Raw genomic sequence first — 17,695 nt, forward strand, 5'->3', positions numbered from 1 at the left:
ATCGCCCTTGTAGAATGGGCACGAACTGCTGATTGCAGTGGACGTCCTGCCTGTTGGTGACAGAAGGTTATGGCTGAAGAGATCCAGCGGGAAATGCTCTGTTTGGTGAGCGGTAGTCCTTTTCTAGGCCTACTGTATGCCACAAAAAGTTGATTAGACTTCCGAAATGTTTTAGTCCTTTTAATGTAAAACTTGAGGCAGCGCTTAACATCTAATGAATGAAGAGCCTTTTCTGCCCCTGTGTGTGGATTCGGGAAGAATGAACGTAGTATGATAGGTTCATTGAGGTGGAACTGAGTCGGAACCTTAGGGATAAACTTCGGATTCGTCCGAAGAATGACCCTGTCCCGTTTGAACTGAATGAAAGGGTCCTGGATTGAGAACTCCTGTAGCTCTCCAACCCGTCTTGCTGAGGTAAGGGCCAGCAGGAGTGCAAGCTTCCAGGAGACATACTTAAGATCTGCTCTGTGGATTGGCTCAAACGGGTGTTTCATGAGCTGAGCCAAAACCGTGTTAAGGTGCCAAGCCGGTGGTACAGGCTTCACTGGAGGAAAAGTTCGAAACAGCCCTTTAAGAAATTGTTTGATAAGCCTGTGAGACCACAAAGATGGACCTGTGGAGGACCTCCGAAAGCGAGATATCGCCGCTAGGTGTACTTTGATGGAGGCATGGGCTAGACCGGATTTTGCGAGATGCAGGAGATACGGTAAAATCTGCTCCGGGGTTGAAGAAAGAGGGTGCAACCCGTTTGTTTTGCACCATATGCAGAATCGTTTCCATTTCAGTGAATATGTCTTGTTGGTGCTATCCGCTCGAGCTCTAGCTAGGATTTGTCTGCAATCCGGAGGAATGTCTAAGCCCTGGAATTCTCTGTACTCAGGAGCCATGCCGATAACCTGAGAGACGCTGGATCCGGATGCTGAACCTGTTGATTGTGCAACGTTAGCAGAGATGGAAACGGGTGCAGTTTGATTGGAGGTTCCAGGGAGAGGATGTGAAGCTCCGTGAACCAGTGCTGCCGTGGCCAAGCTGGGGCTATCAATATCAGAGTGCAGGGCTCCACCTTCATCTTCCGTAACACCCTGGGAATTAGGGGAAACGGCGGAAAGGCGTACGCAAAGACGTTGCACCATGCTATCGAAAAGGCATTCCCCAGAGACCCTTGTTGGGGATGCCAGCTTGCAAAGTGTTGGCATTTGGCGTTGATCTGGGTGGCGAATAGGTCCAGAGAAGGGGTGCCCCATTGAACGAAGATGCTGTTGAGGACTTGTTGGTCCAGTTCCCACTCGTGGCAAGTTGACTGCCGTCTGCTGAGGGAATCTGCCAACACGTTGTGGACGCCTGGCACATAATCTGCTCGCAGAGATGTTGTGAGTGAGTAGCCAACTCCAGATTTTTTGTGATTCTCGAGAGAGCGTCAGCGAGCGTGTTCCTCCCTGCTTGTTCAAATAGTGCATTGTCGTTGTGTGGTCTGTTCTGACAAGCACCATGGAGTTCTTGATTCTTGGGAGGAAAGCCACCAGAGCCAGGTAGACGGCGCGCAGCTCCAGGAGGTTGATATGAAGTGCCCTCTCTGTAGGGAACATTTCCCGCTTATCTGCAGCTCCTGAAGGAAGGCTCCCCAGCCCTCCAGGGAAGCATCCGTGGTGATTATGTGGGGTGCTGCAGGAAGCAAGAAAGGCAAGCCTTTTGAAAGGTTCTGGGGAGACACCCACCATTGTAAGGCCTTCCTGATCGCGAGTGTGACTTGGATGACGTCGAAGGATCCTGTACACTGTACCCATTGATCCGACAGTTCTTCTTGAAGGGGTCGCATATGGAGACGACAATGCGGGACCAAGAGAATGCAAGAAGACATCATCCCGAGAAGGGATTTGAAGAGACGCACCGACAGCGTCCTTTCGGACATTATCCTGAGAGCCAAAGCCTGCAGCTTGTCCTTCCGTTCCTTCGATGGAAAAGCTTTCCGTAGCACAGTGTCCAGAGTAGCGCCCAGAAAGTTCATGCGCTGAGACGGCTGAAGGACAGACTTCTCTCGATTGAGCGTTAGGCCTAGTGAATTGAAGAGCGTTAGACAGGCGTTTGAAGACCTGGACGCGCCCTGAAGAGATGGAGACTTGACTAGCCAGTCGTCTAGATAGGGAAAGACCTGATGATGGTGATAGCGTAGGTAGGCCGCCACTGGAGCTAGACATTGGTAAAAATGCGGGGTGCCGATTTGAGGCCAAACGGCAGCACCCGGAACTGATAATGTCTACCGGCCACCACGAATCGTAGGAATTTCTTGTGGTTGCGATGTATTGGGATATGGAAATAGGCGTCTTGCAGGTCTAACGACACCATATAGTCGTTCGCATTGAGCAGATGTAATACCTCTTGAATGGTGACCATACGAAACGACTGCTGTTTCAGATAGTTGTTCAGATTCCGTAAATCCAATATCGGCCTCCATTTCTTCTCCTTTTTCCTGATAAGGAAGAAGCGGGAGTAGAACCCTTTTCCCCGTTGATTTGTGGGAACTCGCTCTATAGCCCCTTTTTGGAGCATAGTCTTCACCTCCAAGAGTAACAGACGTAGGTTTTTGTGAAGTGTTGGGCGGGGAGGGGTGGGAGGAGGGATTTGTATAAATTCCAGGGAATGGCCGAATTGTACTAATTGTAGGACCCAACGGTCCGTAATTATTCTTCGCCAATTTTGGAGAAAGTGGGAAATTTTGCCGCCAATCTTGGAGGGTGGCGAGAAGGTGGAGGCCGGCCGTCGTAAGTCATTGGCGTCTGGAGGTGCCCTTTGCCTTCCACCTTTACCACGAAAGGAGGACTTCGTGTATGTGGATTGTTGCCGCTGTTGATATTGCGGCCGGTGTTGCTGGGAGGAGGAGAAAGAAGAACGTTGGTGGAATTCTCCCCTACCAGAGGATTGACCTCTTCCCTTGGGGCCCCGAAAGGAAGGGTTCCGGAATTGCAAAGCACCCAATGCTCTGGCAGTATCCGTGTCTTTTTTAATCCCCTGCAACGCCTCATCAATGTGGGTGCCAAAAAGCAGTTGGCCATCGTAAGGCATGTCCAACACCTTAGTCTGGACCTCCGGTCTGAAGGAGGTTGCCTTTAGCCAAGCCTGGCGTCGGAGAACTGCTGCGCCCGCTAATTGCCAGAAGCCAGTAGAAGCAATATACATTGCACAGTCAATTATTTCTGAGGCCGATCTTTCTCCCTCAAGCAAGATCTTTTTTGCATCCTCCTTGGACTCCTCTGGCAGGTCTGCCATGTATGGTGCAATGTCTGCCCACATTTGGCGATTGTAACGCCCCAAAAGAGCCAGGGTGTTAGAGGCCCTCACCGTCAAGGCCGACATGGAGGAGAACCGCTTGCCAATGGTGTCTAAGCGCCTGCCCTCCTTATCAGGAGGAGCCGTCAGTAGAGCAGCCGGGTTGCTTGACCTCCTCTGTGCGGCCTGCGTAATGACCGAATCTGGCTTCGGGTGGCCCGTAAGACAGACCGGAGCTGTGTCCGGCGCTTTATATTTCTTGTCCAGGCGTGGTAACACTGGGGGAACAGAGGAAGGATGTTGCATAATTTTAACTCCCTGTTCCCAAATGTAGTCTATCATTGGTATCGCTCGCACGGACTTTTTAAAGGGTTCCTTAAAGTCATAAAGGAAGCAGTCTTGTTGATGCGAGGGCATCGGAATTTGAAAACGCTGGGCCGCTCTCTAAAATGTTATGGAAGCCGCCAATATCCTCTGGAGGCGAGTCGGCCGTGGTGGGGGCAGGAGAAGTCGGGACAGGGAAGGACATAATCATCCCATTCGTCCTGGGGAGAATGGATCTCCTGAAGTTCTCCCTCTTCGGGCTCGTCCTCTTCTTCCTCATCTGTTGTGGGAGGAAGTGGCGTGGCAATAGGCTCTGATTGCAGCACTAATGGTGGCGGTCTTGCCCTTGGTGTTGGTGGCGCAACTGGTGTTGGAGGCGCCGGCGTCGGAAACCTCTGTTTGTAGTCCGTGATCAGGAATTGGAGGTCCGTGACCAGTGATGCAGGCAGACAAACCATAGAAGGTGGTGGCTGCACATATTGTGGAGGTGGAACCGGTTGGTAATCCTGGTCCAAGTCCTCATAATCAGATGTATCTTGGTATTTGACATGTAGCTGTGAAGGGCTTGTCGCAGCTGGGAACATACTATCCTCCTCTGAATTTTCCTCCTCGAAAAGCTGAGCAGGTGGCAAAGTAGGGATCCGACTGGGTGATGTAAGGGCCGGTGTTAGTGCCCGTTTGGTGATTTTGAGGTGCACAAATGTATTTGGCGTCTCAGAGTCAATAACTGTCGACGGGCCCGTCAACAGTAGAGGTGTAGGCGGTGTAATAGGCCTATGAGACAGCGTCGACGAGGACAGCGATGGCGGTGTCGTCGTCAGTGAGGAAGACGAGAGTTGTTTCTTCGACGACGTCGACGACACTGGTCTCGCCGACGGTGTTCTTGTTCTTGTCGTCGTCGACGGCGGCCTCGTCGACAGTGTCTTCGTCGACGATCCTGCTGTCGACGATGGCGCTGTCGTCGACGATCCCGCTGTCGACGAGGTCGTCGGCGGCTTCGCTGACGACGAGGACTTTTTTATTTTCAGCGTCGACAAGATCATTTTACCAGCCGTCGACGATGGTGGTCATTGAATGGGATATGACCGTAGATATCGTCGCCGAAGTTACGACTGCCGTCGATGGATGTCTTTTCATCGATGAAGCCACCGTCGACGAGGTCGGCGACGGGGCAGAAACTGGCTTCTTAAATGTAACCTGGACATCTGGAGGAGAGGTGATTCCTGGCATAGACGAGTCCAGAACCTCGGAAGACCTTTTGTGTGGCTTCTTAGGAGGTGGCTGCGACGAAGGGCCTGGAGAGGACGTCCTTGGTCGCTTGCGTGAGGAGTGAGAAGATATAATAGAACTCTCACTCTCCTCAGAAGACACCACAGAGTCCTTGTCCTTCAGCCTTTGTAGCCAGATTAAAAGGCGCCCTTCTCTGTCCTTCAGGGTCTTGGATGAAAAGGTACGACATACCTTGCAATCCTTGGCACTGTGGCTGGGGTGCAGACAATAAAGGCAGTCCTTATGCTGATCATCCACGTGGAGCCTTTTCGTCCCACAGGAAGCACAGGATCTGAAGAGTCCTTTCTTAGGAGTATCAGCCATGACAAATCCGAGTAGAAAACACTGGAAAACCAGAAGCAATGAGCAGAGCTCAGTGGAGACTCCCTTAGCACAACGTGCGGTAGAAAATCTGAGGTACTAGGGCTCCTTCCAGGAGGGTTCTAGAAGGTGGTGCTAGCTGATTGGCTACTGGCCAAACTTTGGTCCTTTTTGCATAAGGACGTGGATAGCTTTCTAAGCTAGGGCCCTTTGGGGCCTGTTACTCTATATGTCTTATAGACATTGCTTTGTTATTTACCGGTGACTCCCATCCCGACGACCGGGAATGATTCAGGCATGTGAATCTATGAAAGATACCCTAATACTCGATAACCACTGTTCCGCAAAAAGCTAAAAACCTGGCTGTATGGTTTATCCCAATGGGCCATGTTTTAATTATAGCTTACTGTGTTGAGGATCTTTTTCACCTTAACTAGAGCTGGTAAACGTTGGTGTTAAGTAGCCATGCGCTTTAGAAGTGATTTTATTATTATAAAGAGACAGTGGTGGAATCCTGCATACTAGATTTGAAAGGGAGAATAGTATTACTTGCTAAGTTATATATTCTCTTCCATGAGGTGGTCTTTGCAATCGATTGACAGTTTGAGAGCAAGTTAGGGAGGGAAATATAATCAAAAGGTCTAAGACAGATCTGGTACTAGTTAAAATAGATCTGATGTGGAACAAGCCTCTAGACAGTGTTTAATAGACTCCACCATACATTTCTGTAAATCAATTTAAAGTTGTATCGTGGACCAAACCAGGTTAAGTACACTATTGTAGTCTAGCTCTCAACAGCTCAAATCAGCTGTGTCTTTAAGACAATTCTTATAAAAGAGTTACAATTTACCAATATGCTATGAAAAGGATTCAATTATTTTCCAGAGTTAGACAAAATCAAGTCAAGACCCGCAAGGAAGCAGTCTTACATCATGAGAAATGTTCGAGCCCTTGAGGCAAACATTTGATGATAACATGGGGCTGTCAATTAAAACGTGGTCAAGTTCAGAGATTCAAAGAGAAAATTAATTGCTAAAGCCATCTACGGTGGCCAATGGGTTAATGAATTGAGCCATCCCCAGAACCTTAAATAAGGTTAAAATGTTAAGTGTGGTAGTGTCAAAATAAACTCAAGTATTATGGCATAACATTAGATTTTGTTTGCACGGAATGAATGAAGGCAGTTTTAAGGCTGCTTTCAGCCCATGGCCCACAAGCAAGGCAGAAGCATACCACAATGAGAATTTCCCAGAGATATCGACTCAAATACTGCAAGGATCAGCAAATCAACTCTAGGAAAGTGGATAACACTCATCTACTCCACAGGCTCCAATTCCATTTTACCTTTAACTGATCACCTGCAACTACCTTCAAAACCGATGAAGTGGAAGATTTGATAAAGCTATCAAGCAAGATCAAGCGTCTATTTGATGTGCAGAGCTGTTTCGGACTGTGCCTTTGACCATATCTTGAGCTTTGAACCTCTTTCACCAAATCAAACATCCATAACATATGCTTACTCAATGGGTAAGTCCCTTACTGACGGAAAAAAATGATCACCCCGCTCCTTGACAAAGCCACGTTCAAGCCCAAAATGTGAGAATACATAAACATTTGAAACATTTAGCAAAGAAAGTCAGTAAAGGTAAATCGCAAAACAAATCCATAGAGTAGTGCGAACTACTTCGTGATCGGTCTGAAATCTGACAGATTGTCAAAGTAACTGAAGCAGCATATTTTTTTAAGAGGAATGGATCCCATTTTCCTGGATTAAAGGCATTCCAAAACGGTGTTCTTTATCTCTTTGGCTCATAATATTGCAGTTCTAACACTAAGGAGGGCCAGAGGAGGTTTAAAGACCTGCAAGGCTCAACTCCCCTACCCAGAACGGAACCCTTTGGTCTATGAGCATTTGTAGGTTAGCTGGAAACCCGACGTGGAAAGTCACTTGTATAGGACAGTTTCGCTCATGCACTGTAGGTGGCATGCTTCATCATTGGGAACCTCCTCGTACCATGATGGCTACTCACTGTACAGGCTACAACCCCCTCAACTGAGGGGGGAGCTCAGGGATGTTTTTCTGCTAAGAGGTATACTAAATACCAACTTGATGAGCTCAGGGTTGTGAGAACAGCAGAGCAAGTGAAAGTGACTATTAAAATGTAAGGTTCCGGGTTTCCGTCTTTACTGATTTTTAGAGGTATATACAGACAGAAAACAGTGTTTCTGGTCTGCATTTATTTTTAAAAGCGGAAAAATACTGAAATTGGTGCTTTTTGTGAGAATCTCCATGCGCTCTTTCATGAATTCCAGGCAACAGCTGAGCAGATAGACAGCAAGGAGATTTAAAAAAAAAAAAAAAACAGGTTGAGATTTCCTTAAATACATGCATATGTGAACATAGCGCTAATATGTACCAGTAAGTGAAGTCTTGTTATACGTGTTTGCTTAATTTTTTAGAATGTGACAGGCATCCATGTACGAGTGCACGTCAAATAGTTAAATACACGTGGAAATATACCATTGTACGGCTCCATTTATTCTCAAAACACAATAAATATGGATAAATACCAATAAGATGGCCAAAACAAATATGGAAAAATACAGACGGAAATGTTAAAAATTACCATAAAATCAGGAGCACCGATTATAGTTAACTACAGGGCTCTCAAATAACTTTATTGGGGTGGCCCAAGCTCCCACCTTTCATAACTATTAAATGCAGTAGGTTTCAGGCTAACAAACGCTCAATGTTTAGCAGGGAAAAAGGAATAAAAAGTTGCAAAAGCTCATAGAAATCACAAGGGAAGGGGGAAAGAAAAAAGTTTAGGCCCCAAAAGCATGGATTAAAATGTCTGAGCCCCATGACCCTCCATTTAAAACCTTAACATTGGAACAAGAAATGGTTTAACATGCAAACTTAAAATAAATGTCAAAATATCTGTTTGTGGCACCCTTGGTGCATACCCAAGCCAAAGGACTCTCTAACCCCTTTGCTGCTAGGCCTTCCCCCGCCCCTGTGCTAAGCCCTTTTATTGCTAAAACGTCACATTTTCCTCTGTGTGGGAAAGTTTTGGGATCACCGCACAGCACATATTTCCTACCACTCAGCATTCCCTTCAGTCTCCCGATAATTATACCATACTTGTGTGGATGGGCCAAGTGCCAATGACATGGAAGGGCCAAAAACGTTTAGCGATTGAAGGGGGCCCAAAGCGTCTCCAAAAGGGCTGATTGTTTATACGTTTTTAGGCTGACGCTACTTTGGGCCCCCACACAAGTGAGGTATCATTTTTCTTGGGAGACCAAGGGGAATGCTGGGTGGTAGGAAATTTGTGCCGTGATCCTACAAAGTACCCACACAGAATTGTGAGGAAAATGGGAGTAGGTAAATTAGAGGGTTGCGGGGTATTCTGGGTAAGCAAACCCTCCAGGATCCATGCAAGCGACACCGCCAGCCAAGAGTCAGTCCACGCACACCGCCATCCGAGCACACCGTCAGCCAAGCGCCATCCACGCACGCAGTCAGCCAAGCACCAGTCCACACACACACGGCCAGCCAAGCACCAGTCCACGCACACCACTAAGCAAGCACCAAGCTACCCACACTGTCATTGAGCACAAGTCCACACACACCATTAGCCAAGTGCAGGTCCACACACCACCAGTAAAATGCCAGACAAAGGGCAGTACACGCAGGCAGCCAGCCAAACTCCAGTTCTCACACAAACTATTCCTGTTTTTTAGTGATTTTCTGCCCCCGTTTGGGGCAGAGGACACTAAAAATCACTGAAACAGCCAAAATGTGGCCCTAAAATAAGTGGAGCGACCCTGGTCTAGGAGGCTTCTCCTGGACATGCCCATTAACAAATCCATGGTGCCTAGTGGGCTTTCTGCCCTCATCTGCCTCCTGAGGCGGGGCAGAAAGAATTAATTTCTTTTGTGGGTCGGTGCATTGGCAGCCCCACCCCTACACACAAAAAATCCCTTGTGACTAATGTGCTTTCTACCCCCATAGGAAGGGCAGATTGAGGTACTGCCCACATATGCCTGTAGACAATTTTGTAGGTTGTGGGGCCATTGACACGCCCATTTTGGGCTGCCCCCACCTCTATGTGTAAAAAAACCCAAAAACAATCCCTAGTGCGCTTTCTGCCTCCCTGGGGGGCAGATTAGGGTCTACTGCCCTTTTCTGCCCCCAGGAGAAGGTGAGTTGAAGAGACTGAATATGCCCCCAAATTGGGGGGGATCCAAAGCTCCTTGCCAATGGGGCCGCTCCCCCTTCTCTGGTGTCCAGTGGGTGGATCCCCGTTTGAGGATCGCCCTCCTGCAGCGATCCCCCTTGGGAGGGATGCCATAGGAAATTGGCGACTCTCCCCTTCCCAACATCACCTCTCCCATCTGCCTACGTGCTCGGGGAGGGGGAAATGGGGTGGGGGATAGATTAAGATGGCTCCCTGAGCATGTAGGCAGTGAAACTGAAATCGGCTCATTTAATTTGGGTTTCAATGAATCATCATCAGCGAGAAGTGCACTCTGATAGTCATTAAACTGTAGCAATCCAACTGTTTTGGACAGAAAGAAATACATCTGGTGTGGGCACTAGAGGGATTTCAAGTGATTTTAAGTACCATGGAAGTGGATGGCCGGGAACAGTCCGCACTTTAGCATTGTGGCGGATAGCTCCTTGTCGTCCGTCGCATGGTAGGGGTTAAAGAGAAAAAGGTTATATTTTACAAGGAGCAGATGGCCTGCGCTGCAACGCCTCCTTCACAGATTAGCCAGGCTTATCTGGCTACATTCTTCAAGTCATTTCACGATTGACAATTTACAGTTAAATAACTGGATGGGAGCATACACGGCAGAATAAAATCAGAATATCTGGCCAGCAGGGTCAAAAAATTAGTGGTCTGAATAAACAGGTTTTCAGTTTTTCTCCAAAGCTGGGTGTAAAAGCAGAGTTCTGCATCCCAATAGATGGTTTTGTCTCACCCACCAGGTTAAAGGTAAATTTGATAACAGAATTTAGGAGGGAATGATCAAAGTTTAAGTAGGTCAGCCAACAAACAGTCTCAGTTTTACAACTTGTGTAATCTTATTTTGACCCCTCCATGAAAGTGGGAATTTTAGGTTTTTGGATAGAAATATAAATTGAGCTACTACAGTGACAGAGGAATATCTGCAGGTCATTAGGTTAGATATACAGTGAGGATGGAGTGATGGGGAGGCCCACCGGGAGTCTGATATTAAAGAGGAGGGACCCCACAATAGGGCTGAATGTGGAGGATGGGTTAGAGTCAGAGGAAGGATTTTAACAACTTGAAAAATTAGTCTGGGACATTTGTATTGAGTGGAGGCGGTGAGAGAATACTGTTGACTATTGTATCTAATGAGGCAGACAGCTACAAGAATCAATATTCTGAGGGATCAAAGGCCTGCATTCTCTAGCACACCACCCCAGCTGCTGACGAGTGCCAACTCAGCATGCACAGAGTGGACAGCACATAGGTTGGTGTCAAGAGTTGAAAGATTTAATACCTACATTCTACAAGTTTCGAAAATCCAGGTGCAATCCGAGAAAGAGTTGCAATTAGGGAGGAGAGCATATTGCCAAAGATTAAGGTATTTTTATTTTCATTTTTAAGCAGATGCAGCTACAACCTTGGGTGCTCTACACAAAACAGTGTGTACATCTGATGGGGGTTTAAATTACAGAACACAGCATGTGAATGGAGAAGTTTTATTTGAATAATGCTAGATCTCACCAAGTAGAGCTCTTTTACATAATTATAAGGTCATAGTTTTAAGCAAAATAATATAGATTTGTCAAGATTCAAAGCTATTGGTAAAGTGATTAAGCCGGTATCATTTAGCTTTATTCCAACAAGCATTGGCAAAGCCGATATGTCTCTCCTATGTAAGAGCTTATGACTTGGTCAAGGTTTTTGGGTCATGCTGCACAGCAGAGGGGCTGCTGTTCAGCACGGCTAAAAGTTAAGGACATGGCACAGAACGATGTAGAGTGGAGCGGCGTAAAGTGATTATCTGGCATGTACATAAAGGGAGGTTATACTAGGACAAAAAAAAAAACTGCAATGGGGGTAGAAAAGCTCAGCAAATGGGGGAAAGAAAAACATGCACTCTGAAGAACTAAAGTATCCGGTGTGTACATAAAAAGTAAGCCATAAAGCATAAACAAAGCTATAGGCTGCCTTTGGTTGCAAGAAAAACAGTTTGAAAATAAACTGCCAAAGTAGAAAAACAAGCTAAAACTCTGGACATAGGCAACATGCATTTGCAAGACTGTTTAAAGCTTAAGAAAAAAGCAGATCGCACAAGACAAGCAGTAGAAGGACACAAGTACTTGGGCCATGTTCCATGGGAGGGAACAGCAGACAAACATGAAGTTGAGCAGTCACAAGCAGAACGCATCAAAGTAGGCATATGAAAGTGACAATGAAGCTAACCAACGGCAAGCAATGGATGGGATTTAAGCCCACTGAAGGTAAACCAATGTCTCGAAGAGACAGCACATGCTCTGTCTAGCCACAACCTAAAAATAGCTACCTTAGCCAAAAAAGCACCACTAAAAATGAGTTGCACAGATCAAGCATGCAAAAGGCCTACATCCATTTTAGGCTTACAGCCATTTTAGACATCTATGGGCTACAAAGAAACAAAATGTTTGTAGGACACTTTGGCAGAGAGGCCCATAAACCAATCTGCTTCAACTCCGATATTTTCGAATTAGATGGTAATCAGGCATTCACCTCATCACCCCATGCCTGGAGGTTGATCAGCCATGGTTGCATTAAATTCATAAAGCCAAATATCACACGTTACTAAAACAAACCTCATCTAAGTAACTTTTTCTGACTGAGAATATTGCTCGCAACGGGGACAGGAGACACCCTTTGTAATCTGACTAAAATTGGCAATGTAAGGCTACAGAAACCCACTCGCATCTCACTTCTGACATTTAATTTTTAGTTAGTGCAATTCCAAACAATGCCATCTACACTAAAACCTATAATCAGTGGCTGCCATGTGCGCCTACTAATCTGATAGCAAAGTGTATACATGAAGGGACATAAAGGACAACTCATAAGAAAGTGTGTCCAACAGAAAAATGATCATGCAATACTTGATGCTAAACTTCACATACCTTGAGATTCTTCAAACTGCTCCAGCAAGCTGGTTAAATCTGAAGCTTCAATGACTATGTAGGCAAATAAAAAGAAAGATTTAAAATAACCTAGTAAAGAACTTGAGGCTCTGTATGCACATTTTGACAGTTATCTAAGCAATCTGTAAAAAGTTAATAAATTCATAAAAAACTAACAATACCCTATCAAGAACTGGAATGTATTCTCACCGGAGTCTAGGCAAAAAACGTTACTGACTTGCAATACAGTTTCATAGTAAAGGCTAGTGGGAGGTTTAGCAAGAATATTTTATATAAATGCAATGTCAGTTTGTTTCAATTTGTTTTGGCTTTTTAGCATGCAGAAAAATAGTAGGTTGGAGCTTCTCTGGCTTCATAACTAATGTGGCAGTTATGACCAATACAACAACTACCAAAATAGAGGTCGTGGGCCAGACAGAAATGTGACCTAGAATAATTACACAAGTTTGTGTGGCTATGCAACCTTTGTTCATTTCATCATAAAATTGTAGGACAGGTACAGCAGTTCACCAGTGGGTTTTAACAACTTTGTTCAACTTTACAAGTGTTCCATCTATCAGTAAGAAAAACATTTATTTAATAAGCACATTTTTACAGTGCTCGCCTGACTTGATCCAGCCAAGGTGCCCGCATGTCATAAGTAGCAGATTGCTGCCTTGGGCACCTGCATTTTTACGTTACACGGCTACACAATTAGTAGTTTTTGATTAGCCCCATTCTTGCAACTATTGATATGCCAACCACCATAATTTACAAGCAAGGATGTAATGGGGTTTAAGAGCTGTGAAGCTAGAGATTTAAAGTTTACAGAGCCTATTTCCAACTAGTCCTGCAGTTGAATGCGAGAGGTTTGCATGTGTTAGGGAAGCCAGTCAATTTCATACTATATTCAAATCTCTAACTGAAACAGTTCTGCCTGCTGTGGTATACAACATCTGGAAACGAAAGACCCAATGACAGTCACTACATGGTTATTTTAACATGTTCGGATTTATAGTGTACGTACTTTTCTTTACAACAGTTCATGTACTATTGATTTGATGCAACCTACTAATCATTCAAGACATTATGCGGTACTGCAGCATTTAAGACCAGGGTTCGGATTCTTTGCCTTTTAAACTAGCTTGATTATATTTTGTTTACATAAACCACTTTATATAGTGGCAAACTACACAGGCTTGGCTGTAAAATTAAGATAAATAAAATCCTTTCATTGAGCCCATACGGATTAAGCCTTCTTATGGATGGATCATAGTTTAAATGCCGAACAGTTTTACAAGGTAGCTTGTAGTTAGAGGACTCTCAAATAGAAGTGACATGCGCGGTATCAATAACCATGTACGGGATATATATATATATATATATATATATATATATGACTGTTTATTAGCCAAGTTGTAAAGTTGCATTTGTGCAAGGAAAAGACAAGCGTGCTAGAAATCAGGGAATTAGTGAAAGGATCATTGAGGAAAATTAATGACTGTGGCCCGCAGGAGACTCTCAAAGATTCACTCCCAACAATTCACACTGAGCTCTTTAGCAAGCTGAAAATGTATTTTATTAACACCAAGCCGATTAGAACAAATCGCAAGCTAAAACTCCTTTCCCACCTTCTTGGTCCGGGGCAGAAATCATCCCGATCTATAAGAAGGGGGATCGCTCCGCCCCGGCCATCTATAGGCCCATCAGCCTTATCGTCGCTCGGCAAAAAGTCATAGCCCGGGTCCTTTTGGGCAGGATCCAGAACTGGATGTCTAATGGAAAGATTTTATCTCCCTTACAAGTAGGATTCCGGGCTCACATGGGGACTTTAGATCAGGTTTTCAGATTTGTCATGCTCTACTGGAGGGAGGTTATTCTAGGTAAGGGCTTGATCTTTGCAGCCTTCGTAGATCTAAAATCTGCATTTGACCTTGTTCCCAGATCCAAACTGTGGGATGCCCAAGGAATTGGTGGACTTCGTGATTAAACTCCATAACTCTAACTATGCACAGGTTAGGTGGGGGAAACCAGGTGAGGTTACTGAGAGATTTAGTGTGGGGAAGGGTGTTCGCCAGGGGTGTGTCCTGGCCCCAACACTTTTTTCACTGTTTATCAATGGGGTGGTACAGTATTTCGACAACTTCCCCACAGACGCGCCCATGCTGGACGGCCAAAGGGTACCTCTGCTCATGTTCGCCGACTATACTCTGATTTTATCCAAGACGAGGCAGGGCCTTCAGTTGGCACTGTCTCGCTTTGAGGAGTTCTGCAGCGACCATGAGCTAGCGATCAATGTGGGTAAGACCAAATTTATGGTACTCCACGGGTCGAGGCCTGTAACTGCAAGAGTCTACATGAGCGGGAAGCTCCAGGAACAGGCCAATGTCTTCACCTATTTGGGTATCACCATAGGTTAAAAATTGAGCTGGTCCCCCCAGGTGAAGCTACTTGTACTGAAACACTCAGTTAGCGGGGGCACTGACAACGGAACACAGGCTTTCCCAGACCAAGCCTATAGCTCCAGTTGTTAAAATTTACACCCTGAAAATCATACCAGCTATTCTCTATGGTGCTGAGATCTGGGGTTATAGTAACCTAACCGATTTAACATTGGCCCAAAATAAGTTTTAAGATCTATTGTGGGCCTCCCTCAATCATCCCCCCGTATTCCCCTTCTCCTTGACCTGGGTTGCAATGCTATTGAGGGCATTGTTCATTTCAGAATTTTGGCTTTTGGAGAAGGCTCTGGACGGTCCCAGAATTACTCCCTTTTGCCAACGCTTTACTTGAAATAAGGGGTATGGATCGTTCTAATAAGATCCCTTGGCTCTCCAAAATTAAAACCCTTCTTACTGAGATGGGGATGAGGGACTTATGGGTGTCTCCCGAGTCGGCTGCATTCCCAATGAAAGTATGGTATAAAGCGGACTTCTGGAATTTGATCAAAAACCGGAGGCACTCCATCACGGGTGGTTCCCCACTGACAAGAGTTTTTTTGGATTTTAAAGATGACCCCCGGATGGAAGGCTACTGGGATTTGATCACGAAACCTAGAGACCGCAGGTTGTTTCATCAATTTCGAGTAGAAACACTCCCGCTCAGGAAATTTACCTGCAATTGGTCAACCGGTAAGGGAGACAAGTGTCCATTTTGCCTAGACCTTGTTGAAAATATTGACCATCTTTTATATGTTTGCCCTGCCTACCGTTTACCCAGAAGTGTGTGGCTTAAACCCCTGTGTAGAAACTTGGGTACGAATTCAGCATTGATCGCTAAAGGTTTACTGAAAAATGGCAGCGATTCCACCATTATAATTGGGGTGGTAAAGTTCCTGAGCTGGTCCTGGGCAATTCGCGAAAGAAGGAGGGTGATGCTTCTTAGCCAGGGTCTTATCCAGGATTGTATTTTTTACCTGCCTAAAAACTGATGTATGTATATATGTATAGCCCTTGGAATCATGAGTTCATTCCCTAGTACTTTGCACTTTAGCTCGCGATCTCCTGGCCCGTCATCGGGAATGCTTTTCTGTGTCTTGCACTTTATAATATTTTATAAAGTTCTGTATTTTATAAAATACTAGATTTTAGCTTATTGGTTTGAGTCCAGTAACTCTTATACAGGGACTCTGCTTTTTTGCACATTGTATTTTATAAAGCTCTTATATTGCTGTATTTTTAGATTGGTCATAGGGACTGATACCAGGAATACTTTAGCCCTATTTTTTTTTTACCTTGTCATTGATATGTATTGCTGTTTAATGTGATCACTTTTAAGGCATCAAGTTGTCGAATAAAGTATTCTTGACTGACAAGCATACACAACACTGCCATTTAGGACAAGTGTAGTACCAAACAGATGTGCAGTCAGATTATCGATCATGAAAAATGAGCAAGAATCAGTAAACCACCGAACTAATAACTGCAAAAGAATGAATATTCCCTAAAAGCAGTGTGTAGCCGGGGGTGAGGCCTTTTTCACTTGATAACGTTGCATCTAAACCAAAATTGAGCGCATTTTCCCAGCTGATAAAATGGTAAAGCACAAGCCTCACTCCCCCCACCCAATGTTCTGATAAAATAAATCCGTGTAACTAGTTCTGAACATGGTGAAATAACAGCTAGTGCCTCAAGCAGAAAGTCTGAAGGTGTTGACGTGGGAAATTAATAAAAGGACATGGCACCAAGGACATAAGAGATTTCTGCCCAATAATTCCTAAATATTGCTAATGAATACAGAGCTCATTGTGTAGCTAGATGTTTTAGACAAAACCACCACCTCTGGTGGAATTAGTCCTCTTTTCAGTATTGCAAGGGGGTGGGGAGAGAATAAACGTGCCCCACACAGAGGAGGGAAGGGCAGCCAAGCAGGAAAGCAAATTGAAGTCAGTTGGAGCGCCTTAACTTACAGACTGCTCCTGAGGGCACATTGCACACAATCAGCAACATTAACCAGATAAGACAAGTGAAGTTAATGTATTTTACGTTGGGGACAATAGTTCAAACACAGGAGAGTAATATCTTGCCACATGCGGTTTTCATTAAAAGGTTTTAAGGATTTGTCATGTCTAAGCTCATGGGGACAGAACTCGCTTCAGATGGTTCAAAGTCCAATGGAATACACTTTTCTGCACTACACAATAAGGTGGTTAGTACACATCCCAGAGCAGAAATCTGTATATGAAGGCTTACATTTGCCAGTGTAAGGCCCTGTTGCCAGCTTTCATGCCAGCAAACAAGGCATTTTGGCTTGGCTGTATGTGTTCAAGATTAGATCAGGAGAATGTAAATTCTTAGCAAACAACCTTTTTCATGCACTGCTGTTAAAATACCAGAACGGAATTAAAAGCATTGTGTAGGGTTTCAACGAGAATTGCATTTGATATTTCACAAGTGACTAATTTAAAGAAATGCACATTTGGTTACTTTAAAGGGAAGCCTTGGAGGGTAACTGTTTTAGGCGTGCCGTTCATTCAGGAATCTTGGCTGCATTGAGGTTTAAATGGTTAATACAATGAAAACATTACAGGAAAGGTCTCCTTGGTTTGGGCGAGATGGAGAGTCATGGTGGTCAAAGATTTGCACCAAAAGAATTATTAGCGCCAGAGTTAATGGAGTTACATGAATGACCCCAGAAATGAACAGTAGGGAAAATAAAAATAGAAAGTGATCACTTTCCCCCACAGGTAATCCAAAACACAAGAAAAAAAATACGAATAAATGGCCGACATCTAAATTAGCTCCGTCCCTGGGGTACAATTACAACAGCCATTCTGATTTGAAAATATATCAGCATTTCTAAAATAGTATTATAATTGCTTAATTTTTATCACATGCAGACTGTTACATTTTC

At 44.9% G+C, this 17,695-nt stretch overlaps 1 protein-coding gene across 1 annotated transcript in view; it reads right to left on the reverse strand.

Annotated features, from left to right (window-relative positions):
* The window catches only part of PPRC1 (PPARG related coactivator 1), a 119,717-nt gene that overhangs the window by 49,962 nt on the left and 52,060 nt on the right, over positions 1-17,695 (reverse strand). Inside the window, exon 6 of the mRNA XM_085606421.1 lies at positions 12,344-12,397. Coding sequence (XP_085462547.1) covers positions 12,344-12,397 — 54 coding nt within the window. The remainder of the gene's footprint in view (positions 1-12,343; positions 12,398-17,695) is intronic.

Source organism: Triturus cristatus, chromosome 1_2 (assembly GCF_964204655.1).
Source record: "Triturus cristatus chromosome 1_2, aTriCri1.1, whole genome shotgun sequence".
Lineage (NCBI taxonomy): Eukaryota > Metazoa > Chordata > Amphibia > Caudata > Salamandridae > Triturus > Triturus cristatus.